This window comes from Hippoglossus stenolepis, chromosome 1, assembly GCF_022539355.2.
Source record: "Hippoglossus stenolepis isolate QCI-W04-F060 chromosome 1, HSTE1.2, whole genome shotgun sequence".
Lineage (NCBI taxonomy): Eukaryota > Metazoa > Chordata > Actinopteri > Pleuronectiformes > Pleuronectidae > Hippoglossus > Hippoglossus stenolepis.
Genome location: NC_061483.1, coordinates 8246731 through 8260284, shown reverse-complemented (window position 1 = coordinate 8260284; position 13554 = coordinate 8246731). Strand labels below are relative to the sequence as shown.

General features: G+C 42.2%; 2 protein-coding genes across 2 annotated transcripts; one reads left to right on the top strand and one right to left on the bottom strand.

Moving 5' to 3' along the window:
• The first annotated feature begins 520 nt into the window (after positions 1–520).
• LOC118116476 (very long-chain acyl-CoA synthetase) lies at positions 521–5968 on the top strand. Its single transcript, XM_035168230.2, has 10 exons — positions 521–1199; positions 2060–2269; positions 2381–2539; positions 2785–2909; positions 3000–3194; positions 3611–3701; positions 3801–3999; positions 5056–5153; positions 5390–5520; positions 5611–5968. The coding sequence occupies exons 1-10, from the start codon at positions 728–730 to the stop codon at positions 5782–5784; spliced, it is 1854 nt and encodes a 617-aa protein (XP_035024121.1). The 5' UTR covers positions 521–727; the 3' UTR covers positions 5785–5968.
• On the bottom strand, positions 5962–10969 carry hdc (histidine decarboxylase). The gene is made up of 12 exons (XM_035167932.2): positions 10942–10969; positions 10685–10857; positions 10490–10603; positions 9194–9316; positions 8967–9104; positions 8744–8887; positions 8074–8140; positions 7810–7972; positions 7586–7676; positions 7397–7495; positions 7117–7218; positions 5962–6890 (listed from the first exon to the last, which is right to left on the bottom strand). The coding sequence occupies exons 1-12, from the start codon at positions 10967–10969 to the stop codon at positions 6114–6116; spliced, it is 2019 nt and encodes a 672-aa protein (XP_035023823.1). The 3' UTR covers positions 5962–6113.
• Between the last annotated feature and the right edge of the window lie 2585 nt (positions 10970–13554).

Below are 13554 nucleotides of genomic sequence, written 5' to 3'. Positions count from 1 at the left end.
TGTGGCTTAAGTTTGAATCGTTTAACTAACTGGTGTTATTTTTCCTGTATAACATGTCGGCTATGTCTGACCCAATCTTTTCAAAATAAAAGCTTTACAATTCAGCTCCATATAAAGCATAACACCAAAAAAACAACCGTTGTGCTTTTACCCTCAAGGCAAATTGATGTGAACAAGATGTGATTCTATGAATATTATGCAATGACAGAGAGTAGCACACACTGCACCGGGACTGTCTGTGTGTGTGTGTTGTGTGTGTGTGTGTGTGTGTGTGTGTGTGTGTGTGTGTGTGTGTGTGTGTGTGTGTGTGTCAGTCCAATACGGTGAAAATATTGGACTCCTGGTTTGGTTCCATGTAGGGCCCCCCAGGGTCCCTTTTGAAACAGAGCCCTGGAATTCTCTTGAAACACTCCTGTGCACATACTCTTCAGATTAGTTTGTAGTTCCACGTGTTTCCGGACAGGAATACATTTAAACGTTTTTCTAATTCCTGTGAAGGATAAATAGTTATAAATAGTTACCCTTATAAACTGCTGCAAAAGCATTAAATCCAAGTGATTTCGGTTCCTCTTACGACACACCCCTCTCTTGTTACACCCCTGCACAAGAAAATAGCCCAAAGTTCAATAGGTATAAACTGCAAAACCAGATCCAGCTGATCTTGGCAGAAGCTTGTCAGGACTCTGTGTGGAAGCAGGGAACAACGCGTTCCTGCAGAAAACAAAACATGCTTTTATACGCCATTTTTACGTTTTTGGCAATTTGGCCGTTTTTGCTCTTCGCGAGAAACCGATACATTTGGGCAGATCTGTGCTTCGCGATCACCTCGATCCAGCTCGCGTTCCGCATGGGCAGGATCAAGAAGCAGAAACCGTTCTACAGCGTTTTGGATCGTTTTCTGGACAAAGTGGCGACGCAGCCTCAGAAGAGCTTCATCGTTTTCGAGGGGAGCTCGTACACGTACCGGGAGGCCGACAGGGAGAGCAACAGGCTGGCCAGGGCTCTGCAGGAGCACGCCGGCCTGAAGGAGGGGGACACGGTGGCTCTGTTCGCGGGCAACGAGCCGCACTTCGTCTGGACCTGGTTGGCTGTGACCAAACTGGGCTGCACGGCCTCTCTGCTCAACTCCAACATCAGGTCCAAGTCCCTGCTGCACTGCTTCTCCTGCTGCGGGGCCAAGGTCCTGGTGGCTGCTGCTGGTGAGACCCACCAACCTCCATGAGATGAGAACTTTTGTTGCCACGCTCACTTCTCTTGTTTGTCTGTTGCTTGCAGACAAACAACTATGGACACCACTATGCCGATGGGGGGGATGGGTGAAGTGTTTGAGTCCACAAAACACTTTTGGAGTCTCAGGGGTAAACAGCGTTGCAGCCAAATCCAGCTCAATTTAAGTAAATGGTGACAACTTCTCCAAATGTTAAATGCCTCCATGCTGCTCCTGTGGTGTCGTCCACAATTTCAAATTCTGGAAACAAGTTCATTTACAGCATGTTTTTAGCCTAAATGTCATCTGTTTGAAGAAGTGGTCACCAGTTACTTTAGTTGGTTTGGATTTGGATTTAGATGCAACATTTGAAATAGAGATCCAATGTGCTTGAAGATAGGTTGCTTTGGTTGTTGCGGCCATAATGACACAAACACTGTGTTCAGTAAAATCAGTGAACTGGTGGAGCCAGTTTAATAATTTGGGCACTAAGCAGATGTTTCGACATCCATGATTGAGGTGAGCCTATTATCTGAGTCATGCCCCACCCATCAAGCTTCATTAAAATCAGTTGAGTACTTATTGCGTAATCCTGCCACCAAACAAACGCAGACGAAAAACATAACGTCCTTGGTGGAGGTTACTCTAACATATTGTAGCTAAATGTTAATTGATGAGCCAAATCGATAAATACAATATATCTGCAATAAGCTGATCTCAGTGGATGTGTTCGTCAGAGCAGACATCATCAATCCAGGTGAAGTTTATGAAGCGCTACTGAGAACCAGCTGAATTCCTTGTACCTCTCACTCAGTTGATTTCCACTCACTCCCTTTGCTTTCTGTGTCTCAGACCTACGAGGGGCTGTGGAGGAGGTGTTGCCCACCCTGAACCAGCAGGGTGTCCGTGTGTTCATCTTAAGTGAGGAGTGCGATGTGGAGGGCATCGAAAGCCTCTTGGATAAAATCCAGCAGGCCTCAGACCAGCCTCTGTCCCCTCAGCTGAGGGCCAACGTTACCCTCAAGAGTCCTGCGCTGTATATCTACACCTCAGGAACAACAGGTGATCTGTGGGATTTATCTCACCTTGAATCCTTATCTGCGTTTGTATTTTTAAAGCGTAGGCCTTGAATGATACAATCAAGACAATAAAACTACAATGTTTGTCTTTTAGGGCTTCCCAAGGCTGCTGTAATTAACCACAATAGACTATGGATGACGTCTTTCATTCACTCTATTTCTGGCGTTCGCTCGGACGATATCATCTACATATACCTGCCCCTCTACCACAGCGCGGGCTTTCTGATGGGACTGTGTGGAGCCATAGACACAGGTAATTCAGTATTTCCCATAAAACATAATCATTAATCAAATAATCATAAAGCTACACAACATGGTTTTTAGGCTGTGTCCTGTTGATGGCATTGAGGTTATTTTAGGTTAAACTAACAAGTACATGACCTCAAGTAAACCCTGGCTTTTACCCTCTTTTGTATTTCAAAGTTCACAGGTTTGCAGCCCTCACTGTGTTTATTAGGTCATATACGCTGCTGAAGTCTGTGTCTCTTTGTTTTCCAGGGATCACTGTTGTTTTGAGACGTAAATTCTCTGCCTCTCAGTTCTGGAACGACTGTAGAAAGTACAACGTGACAGTCATTCAGTACATAGGAGAGATTATGCGCTACCTGTGCAACACACCGAAGGTAAATATCACACAATAAGTTGTGTTACTAACAGTATGCAACTGATACATGCAGCCAGACTCCCTGTTCTCCTTCACTCCTCTCCTCTAGAGCGACATTGACAGAGATCATAAAGTCCGATTGGCCATCGGGAACGGGATAAGGGCCGACACCTGGGAAGACTTCCTGCAGAGATTTGGGAACATTAGGATCTTGGAATGCTACGGAGCGACGGAGGGAAATGCTGGTTTTGTCAACTACATTGGGAAAATTGGAGCTATTGGCAAGGAGAACTTCCTACACAAGGTAAAATGTTTTATTATTTTATTAGCACAGTAAGGTGAAGGAGCAAATTCAATTTGTCAACAGTCCGAATTTAGATGAGACTTGAAGAACTGTGAGATGTGACGAAAACATGTTCAAGTAGAATGGCACTCAGTGGAGCACGTTCCTGCACCAAGGCCCAACAGTCCCCTTTTGAAACTGCATTTTAATTCACTACATATCAGAATTTTTCTCCAAATCCATACACATACTCTGAGAAATCAGTGAAAATGTTTAAAAATGCTCTATCGATCCTATGTTAAAGAAAGCGATGAAAGATTTTTCGATCTGCTCTCTGATCCAGATCCGATCCAAATGTTAATGGGATCTACGCTCACCAATAATAAAGGGAAAGGGGTAATGGAGGTAAAAATATTCCTTTTGAAACTGTTTTTCAGATGGGATATAAGTATAAACTCATAAGGTACGATACAGAGAAGGAGGAGCCTGTCCGAGACCCCAGAGGATTCTGTATTGACGTCCCCAAAGGTGAGCCAATCCTCTCCAAGCACGTATGGGGCTTTTTCTGACCCTTTTTGACCTTTTTCACCGATACGTATTCTGAGCTTGATGTTTTCTTACCCGCAGGAGAGACCGGTTTATTCGTGGTGAAGATTGGAGAAAAAACGCCTTTCATTGGCTACGCCAAGAACACGCAGCAAACAGAGAAGAAGAAGCTGAGGGACGTCTTTGTGAAGGGCGACCTCTACTTTAACAGCGGCGACCTGCTGAAGATCGACCAGGAGGGATTTGTCTTCTTTCAAGATCGCATTGGAGACACTTTCAGGTCTGTCAATTAAACAAACTGAACTAGAATGACACTCAGAGGAGCATATACCTCTGCCAAGGCCCAGCAGTCCCCTTAAATTCAGACAAACTGCACCATATTTCACATACTCATAGATACTACCAAACCATCCTTCCATCCTTTATCTTTACCGATCAATACCGATTAATCAATTTAGAGTCTCCAATGAACCTAACCTGGTTAATGAACCTGCAAACTGCGTGTATCTAGACTGAAATTCAATCAAGCTGAACCAAAATACACACACTCATAACTCTAAGTACCTGTACCTGATTGTTTTCATCAAGATTAATGATTTATGATCAAGGAAAATAGCGGGAAAAAAAGGTTTTTAAAAAATCCTGGATTGCACCCCCTGATCCAGATCCTCACAAAAAGCAGTGGGTTCTTCCCTGACCGATACCACATCCTTCCACCAAGTTCCCTGATAATCCGTCCTGTGGTTTTGAGTTGAGAAAATGTCAACGTACTTCCTGCTTGGGCTCTGTCTGTGTTTTACTTTGGAATTATAGTTCTCACGTGTCTGTTTGGATCGACTTCCTGGAGTCAAATGGCAACAGAAGTTTAAGTCAGAAACAATAGATTTTTAACCAGGAACATTTTCAGTGTTACCCTTTTAATAAACATTACCTGTCTGAGGAATTCTGGTTCCGATCAATTGAACATTGCTTGCAAAGTGAATGTCAGACACAGTTTTACTTCATGTGCAGGCCCAACTGATATTCTCCACATTAGGAGACTTGAGGTTGAATAACAGCAATGACAAATACATCAAAATGCAAAACACATAGCCCACATTATACAAAAGGCAACACAGTGTAAATCCAGGACCTGATTACCCTTCTTACACTGCTGTACTAGTTTTCAATATTTGATTCTCTTGTCTAATCTTCATTATAAATCTTTATTTCACTGTTTTCTACAAATGAAAAAAAGTATTTCCTGCTTGTATCTAATTAATCTCTGTTCCAAATCAAAACACCAATTAATTTAAGAAGTAAAACATACGATATAACGTACTTTCATCTCGTACAGGTGGAAAGGAGAAAATGTGGCGACCACAGAGGTGGCAGATCATTTGCTCATGGTGGACTGCATTGAGGAGGCTAATGTCTATGGTGTGAAGGTGCCAGGTAATAACTACATTATTAGATTTATAAAGGAAATAATCATTATACCAGATAGTGTGAAAACAGGGATCTCAAAAATACAAATATGTGTAAAAGCATCAGGCTATTGACCATTTTAACCTTTAACATGTCTATTAATCAACTATTGCAATCTTTTTTGAATTGACTTTGGCACATTATGAAACACAGAGGTATTTATACTCTCATCCTCTTTTTTTCCTTTGACCTTGACTGATTAGGACATGAGGGAAGAATTGGAATGGCTGCACTAAAGCTGAAGGAAAACATGGACTTTGACAGCAAAGCTACATATCATCATGTCAAAAACTTCCTCCCCAGCTATGCAAGACCGCGCTTCATTCGCATACAGGTGAGGTCCTGCTGGATTTAGTCATAAGGTTATAATAAAACAAATTCATAAATGTCTAACATTATTTGACCTTTATTTTTGCTCTGGCAGGATTCGCTGGTAGTGACTGGGACATTTAAGCAAATGAAGGTGAAGCTGGGGGAGGAGGGCTTCAACCCCGCCGTCATCAGCGATTGTTTGTTCTTCCTGGAGGACAGTGAAGGCTACGTACCCATGACTCAGGACATGTACAACTCCATCGCAGAGGGAAGAAACCGGCTCTGAGTGACCACCAGCTTTGTTATTTGACTGTCAACATCAAATAGCACATTTGATGTGTTGCAGGAAGCCGAATAATGCAAAACGACCTGTTTGTGAGCAATACTGTGACATATGAAAATTGAATTCTTGAAACATTTCAAGAGACATAATGTTTGTGTAAATTTTAATAAAGATTTTGAAAACATGACCGTAAATGAGTGAAGTCATCTTATAGAAGGGACAATGTAAGGTGGTGATCGTGCATTTACCGAGAAGCGACTGCACCAAAACAGCAGTGAATTGCTAGGTTATAAACAGAGGATGTGAACTACTGTACACTGCGTTGAGGATCCTTACAGGAGCTTGGGTGCAGAGGCGGTTTCCAGTGGATTCGGAGAGGGAGCTGTGTTGGCTACGGGAGAAGACGTCATACAGTTCATTCTCCTGCAGCTCGAGGACAAGTGTTTTTGAGCGACTTGTGAAACCTTCAGGGGGCAGCACAGCTGGTGCCGACCGCACTGCACCCACTGGTTGCAGAAACTGGGCACGCTGTAGAACTTTGTCAGCTTTTTCAGGACCTGTTTACCCACAAGATTGGAAGGCATCTCTGTGATCTTGTACATAGCACCGGGTCCTGTTGTGGATGGCGTGGGGAGGCCACCGGCAGCATCTTTAACACTGGGCCTAGTGTCGAAGTCATAGCCAGACACTGTGCAGGTGTACGGCAGAGGCTCGCTGCTGCAGCTGAGAGAACGCATTGTTCTCCTAGGTCGGTTCCAAGCCTTGTCAATCCACAGCTCCACTTCAGCTTTGTCCAGCCTGGACGCAGCGTCCTCCTTCTCATCAGACCTGGTGACCGAGTCTGGGTCCTGGTTTGCTTCTGCTACAATCACCTCATCTTCCCCTGTCTTTGGTTGGTCCACATTATTCAGACCCTGCGTCTCAGCCAGAAGGGTGGAGGCCATTTTGGAGATGACGCCCCAGTCCTTCAGGATGTCCTCCGCGGTAGTGAACTGTGAGGTCACTGTGAAGCGGATGATCCGTTTGGTGTAAATGTCTGCAGGGATGAGGTACATGCTGCCTGACCGGGTCAGTCTCCTCAGCAGCTCCTGGGTCAAAGCATTTCCTCCCTTGAAAAAGAAATTCACAAAATGTTGCAGGGCCAAGAAAACTCAATGCTTCCAAACAAAGCCAAAGCATTTCCTTAAACAGGTTAAACTTATTCAAGTAGTTCACCTTTGAACGAGGTGTGACTGGACCGTTTGTAATGATTAGCCAGTGAAAGACATGTTGCTTAACAAAGAGAAAATGTTTTTATAGCTTACTACATTGGTATTTCAAAATGGTTATAAATACTTTCAGACAGAAGACGACCAGACCAAGGTGCCTCTCAGCCGGAACCTCGAAATGTGGGTCACTCCTTATGTGAGACTCTAAGAGCTTTGCCATCTCAATCCCCTGAAACAACACAGAGAAAATACACATGTACATGTTGAAACTTCTGAAACACAGGATTTATGACCTTTGGGTATTAATGTAATTTCTCTACAGCAAACAAACTTTGTACTAATTCCCTTGTTTGATGATGTTGGACTTCTGCCATAAAACATTTTAAATAGAACTGAGCACCACTCACATGTCTGATATGAGCCTGAAGGTTTTTCAACCCGAAGGAGCGCATGACAAACCAGAGTTTGAGAGAACGGAAACGTCGACTGAGGGGAATTTGCCAATGCTGAACAACAGAGAACAACAGAGAATGTGAAGTGATACGAAATCAAAAACTAATAAATAGCTTAATGTTTAATTTGGTGAAGACTTGCACCATGAAGTCAGTGGCTGCCAGTGAGTTTTCATGTCTGAGATAAACTGGATCAACACTGAAGGTCTGCTGCAGCTTAAATTTATCTTTCACCCTGAGAAAACAAAGTTCAAGCATATTATCAACCAACAAAGATTTATTCGTTACTGATTTCACATATACGTTCATAGATAATGTTTCTTTTTATCGGCCATTTTCATGACAGATTTGGAGCTGTTCCTACTCACCAGAAGGCCGTGCAGTCAAAATGGACCATCATCCACTTGGAGGGGTTGAAGACAAAAGAGTGAGCAAACTCAATGCCCTCCAGCGACCAGCGCAGCTCAGGACAGAAGTACGCTGAGCCGGCATACGCAGCATCAACATGGAGCCACAGTGCCTCTTCTGCACCTGGATAAAGGTTTTAATAATGCTATGTTACTCACAGAGCATGTTAATGGAAGAAAAACAACGTTTTACTTTTAAGAAAAAAACTAAATTTGAAGACGTACACACTGGTCCCAGTTCAGACAGCTTGTCAAAGGCACACACTCCTGTAGTTCCCAAAGTTGCACACAGCTGAACAGGACAGAAACATGGTTTTAATTATTCTTTGAAAACATACACTAATGATGTATAATGAGGACTTTTTTTGTTGTTTTCGTGGTTTTACTTTTTCTTTGCAGTGGCGGAGAAAGTGCTCAGATTTCAATGTTACTTGGCTTGATCAACAAAAAGTGTTTGAACATTAATGGTAAAAGTTATTGAATTTATTCCCCTATTAGATTGTTATTAAAGTTTAAGTTTATTGGTTGGATAAACCCATTGGGATAAGACAAATATAGACAAATTACAGGAACACACTCATACATATTCAAACCAGGACGAGCCACACCCAGTCACACCACAAGTTCCCCACTGATGACAACTTATATACCGTAAATATAAAGTAAATACACACAAAAGGTATACACATACACATTTAAAGCTTTACACATATACATTAACACGCCCATGCACCTACACATTAGGTATAATTAAGTTCCAGTTTCTTACACACAGATCTGAGAGAGCTGGACAGGTTATTCCAGTCGGTGGGTGCTTTAAATTTAAAGGCATATTCTGAGATTTTCCACCCCCACCCTCATGATACCCATCCATCCTTCAGTGTCACTTACGCACCATGAAAGGGACCAGTCCCATCATCTTGTCTTTTTGTATGGCTTGTTTTAGGACGTCTCCTCTCAGAGACAACTGCTCATCTGTGGGCAGAAACCTGATCTTCACCAGAGAGATCAGACCGGCCTTCTCCACGGAGGAATGGGCCTATAAAAGCAGTCAAATCAATCAGTTCCACTTCATCAGACTGACGGTAAGTTATTGTAAAAGAGGCGGTGACACTGACCTGGTCTGAAGCATAAGCCACCAGTCTGGCGTTGAGGACCGAGTCGTCCACATCCTGGTCGAGCTCAGCCCGCAGCTGCAACATTTTGTCCTTCCTGGCAGCCAGCAGAGCGACTAGGGTGCTCTCACTGACTGTGCTCTAAGCAGAGGAGGAAGATAATAAGCTCCCAGTAACCACAGACACTCCTGTATGAAGGTTTTTAAAAGAGAGATGAAGGTGCCATGAACCTGCAGTATGCCTCCACCTCTGCTGTCAGGATGGTGATGCAGGAAGAAGGAGGGGAGCCCCAGTGCTTTACACAACCAGTCCATCACATTCATTTCCAACTCTGTGCAGGCTGGGCTGGAGGCCTGTGCAAAACCAGCACACACACACTCATCGTTTATACAAATCAATTCACTTTTTATTTGTATAGCGCATATGTTAGGATTTTAATAATATAATTAGACACTATAGCCCCGAAAAGGATCGATTTTACACGCACCATGTTTGTACCTTAACAGAAATAATTAATGTTTTGTTATGTGTTAGGACTGTAATCCGTGGCATACAATACACTGCACTTAAACTTGTTCTCATACATAAACCTTTATATATATTACAGTATGCCTTTAGCTTTAGTCAACATCACACATACATGAATGCACTGTGCTCATTAAGACACTGTGACCTATGCCTTAGAAAGAAATCAAGAAGCTGCCCCAGCTTCAGAAGGGCAGATAGGAAAGGCGTTGTCTTGTCTGATGAATACGCATTCTTACGCACACAGAACATACAGCCGATAAAGCAGAAACACAATGTTTCTCACTCCAATGAACAACAAACACTGTATCTGCAAAACTACTAAAGACTCATAAAGCTTCAGCCGGGTCAAGGCTTGTTTTTAATACACAAAACTTAACACTGTCAGAATGTGAAGATTTGCCCAGTTACTATCAAAGGAGGGACGAACCTGGGAGCGGCTCCTCATCATTGGTGGATTCCAGTTCCAAGATGCTGGGACCACGCCTTCTACCAACTATTATAAATATTGCACCTGTCGTCCGTTCGGGGCGACTCTTGACTCCCCCGAGCTACTGACTAAAGCCGAGGCTGTGCATTGAGTGCCCATAGCTATGCTGTACCTTTTCATTGCTTCTAAATAAATACTTTTTGAACCAAACCAAGACCGACTCTTCTCATACCTAAGGATCAAAGAACACGACACATACTCTGTCTCAAGGCACTTTGCATAGTGAGGATAAGCCCTTTCAAAATTAAAGAGAAATTGGGAAAAGGGAAAGAGACCTGTAACAGTTGTGTAACTGTCATATGTAACTTAGGTCAGACTGGTTATTATAATTATGTAATTCATGTTAATAATGGTTTTTTTCATTAAAAGACATGATATTTATAGATGAAATTGTGTTATTAATGATGGCAGCACTAGTTATAATTAGAAGAAGAAGAAGAAGAAGAAGAAGAAGAAGAAGAAGAAGAAGAAGAAGAAGAGAGATGTGTGTGATTTGTGATTGTCTCCTCACCCAGGTGAATCCCACACAGTTGATGGCGTCGGCCAGCATGTCCCCGAGCATCGAGGGCCACGAGGTCAGACTGGGGTAGTAGGCGTGCATGTGAGGGCTCTGCCAGTGAACCACCTGCAGGGGAATAAAAAGATAAGTAAATAGATTGCTTGCTTGCTTGCTATAGATTCAAAATGGCTGATGATAGGAGCTTACTCCCGGCATGATGACTTTCTCGATGTCGTTGAAGATGCTCTCCCAGTCCTCGGGCTCTGAAGGCGCCGCGTCAGGGAGAAGCTCCCTCATGTAACCGGGCTTCACATCTGGAATCACCCTCCTCTCCCGGATGGAGCCCAGGTACTGTGTGATGTAGTCCACCAGCTCCTTACCTGATCACAAACAGACACTATAACAGCTCAAATGACAAATGAGAAACTGAGTCAATGCAGTCAAACACAAATCGGGAAGCTTACCTCTGCGATTGTATTCCTCAGCCTGCATTTTGTTTCTAAGGATGAGAGCTCTTGGCCGCAGAGATGCTTCGTGTGTTCAGAGGCATAGATCACAGACCTATATAGACCCTGTTGAGTGGAACACGCCCTGAAGTGGTGACGCATTTGAACCTCTAAAGAAATGCCCCCCCGCATGTTCTTTCCATCATTGGAATTGTTCACCCACTCGTTCCACATTTGTTGTAAATATTTACTTGTCTTTGGTGGTAATGGTTTATTAACTCATATCTCAGTGGTATTATTCTGTGTTTACCATTACAGGTCAACATATCGGTTGTGTAAGTGTTTGTGTATCAGTTCGTCCGCACATGACACAAATGCTTTTGATGGGTTGAAAATATAGATGTATGTATTATACATGTAATAAATATGTGTATTTTATATTTTGATATGAGACTATGATGTGTGTTTTGAATTTAATTAGTTTTATGTTTTTTGTTGCTTTTACTTAAAACCTACAGCCTCTGTGGCCTATTTACAGAAATGTTATTAACATGCACTGTCCCTGTCAAATAAAGTAATAAAGTAAAAGTATCTTTCAGGAGTGTTAAAAGCTCTTTATGAATCAAATGTGTTATTATTTTTATTATCACAACATAATGCAGCAACTCGTCATTTATTTATCAAATGTATTATAATATAATATAAACTTGAATATAAGATGTACAGTCATATTTTGTAATATGTTTTGCTATGTTTCGTCAATTTCTTAGATTATTATACTGTACTGCTGTATAAAGGCCTATTGATGCATTATAGGTAATTATAGTATCCAGGCCTCAGGCCCACTGCAAAGCATTACAGGGGTGGGGGTGGGCAGGGGTAACTTTAACTGTAACTATACACTATACTATACTATACTAAACAAATACTAAAGCAATCTGTACTTTTAGAGTACTTCATCCAGGTCTTGAGTTAATTAGTGAGCGTAGGGATGAACAAACCTAATTTTGGGACTTTCCTCTAATCTTTCTGTGTAATTTTATATATATTGATAAAGTGACCTCTCTGGGTCTCATACAGTTATTTAAATGAAAAAGTAAAAGTTGAAATCACTCTTTGGTTGAAGTCACAGTCACATTTTGGGAAATAGACCAAGGCTATTCCCTTGCTCTTTGTCTTTGCCGAGAATTAGATGAAAAGGTGGAAACCACACTTGCTTTTTAAGGTAAATATGTGTCGGTCTCCCTCTCATCTTGCCTCAATGCTTTACAGAGGGTGACTGTTAAATCAGTATTTGCATTGGCTGAAGACTCTTTACTAAACAAATGAACACACAGCCAGAGGTAAGAGGATGATGAGAACAAACACATCTATGTGACAGCTTATCACTGCCTTTCAAAGCCTGACAATAACAGGAGCAGCACCTGGACTGTTCACACACTCTGCTCTTTGCTGTGCATTGTGCTCGACGTGTGCTGAATCCCATCCGGTCCTCTGGGGGAAGCCAATGGTTGGACGGAGAAAATCCAAGGTTAGTTCAAACACGCTGAGCACACATCGGTGCCAAAAGAGATTTTGAGATATTGGTTCAGTGAAAGTAATAAAGTTTAAGACATTTGAAACATGTACTCCTATTCATTAATATTAAGGGTTTAGATTTTAATAAACGTAGATGTTATTGCCTCCACCACAGAGGTTATGTCTCCGACCCACGTCTGTTTGTTTGTAAGCAAGATTAATCAAAAACAACTCAGCATATTTCCATGAAACTTGGTGGAAGAATGCTGTGAAGGTCAGAGAAGAACCCGTTAAATTTCGGTGCAGATCTGGATCAGATATTTTTTCACTTTCTTAACTATTTTTCTGTCACAGTTTTTTCCAGGAAATAGTTCATGGATCTTGATGAAAGAAATCAGGTACATTTAGGGCACTGATATGTGAGTGTGTGAAGTTTGGTGCAGCTTGATTGAGTTAAAGGGACTGATGGGCCTTTGCGGAGGTGTTTGCTTTACTGAGTGATATTCTGGTTTATAGGGAAGGTTATAAGGTAGTAAATGTGTGTTACTGCAGTTGAATTGATTCATTGACTGACACATTCATTCACCACCATATCACACCGTGTTCCTTTCATTGAGTTCAAACTGTGACATGGATCAAGCCCAGGTTTGCTGTTAAAGGATCACATTTTAAAACTTTATGTCAATACACAAACATGATTTGGACATTTATTCTTGTGAGTCCTCTGAATCACAGTCGAGCAATTGTTGCCACGCAGACTTTTGATGAAACTGAAGGCAGGAAGCCTAATGAGTAATGGTATGTTTGTGTGTGTGTGTGTGTGTGTGTGTGTGTGTGTGTGTGTGTGTGTGTGTGTGTGTGTGTGTGTGTGTGTGTGTGTGTGTGTGTGTGTATGGTATAATACACACGAGCGTTACGTGACGTGGAGCAGAGCACACAGTGACTATTGTGCTCCTTCTGTGCCATTACGTCTTAGAGTCAGATGAAAGGAGGTTTAACGGTAATTTGTGCATTTGGAGCTTGTGACATCAAAGTCCGAGTGCTTCATGATGGATCGTGTTCTGTTGCTTTTATTCAAATGAGCTGAGGATATCAACATCACATCAGCATATC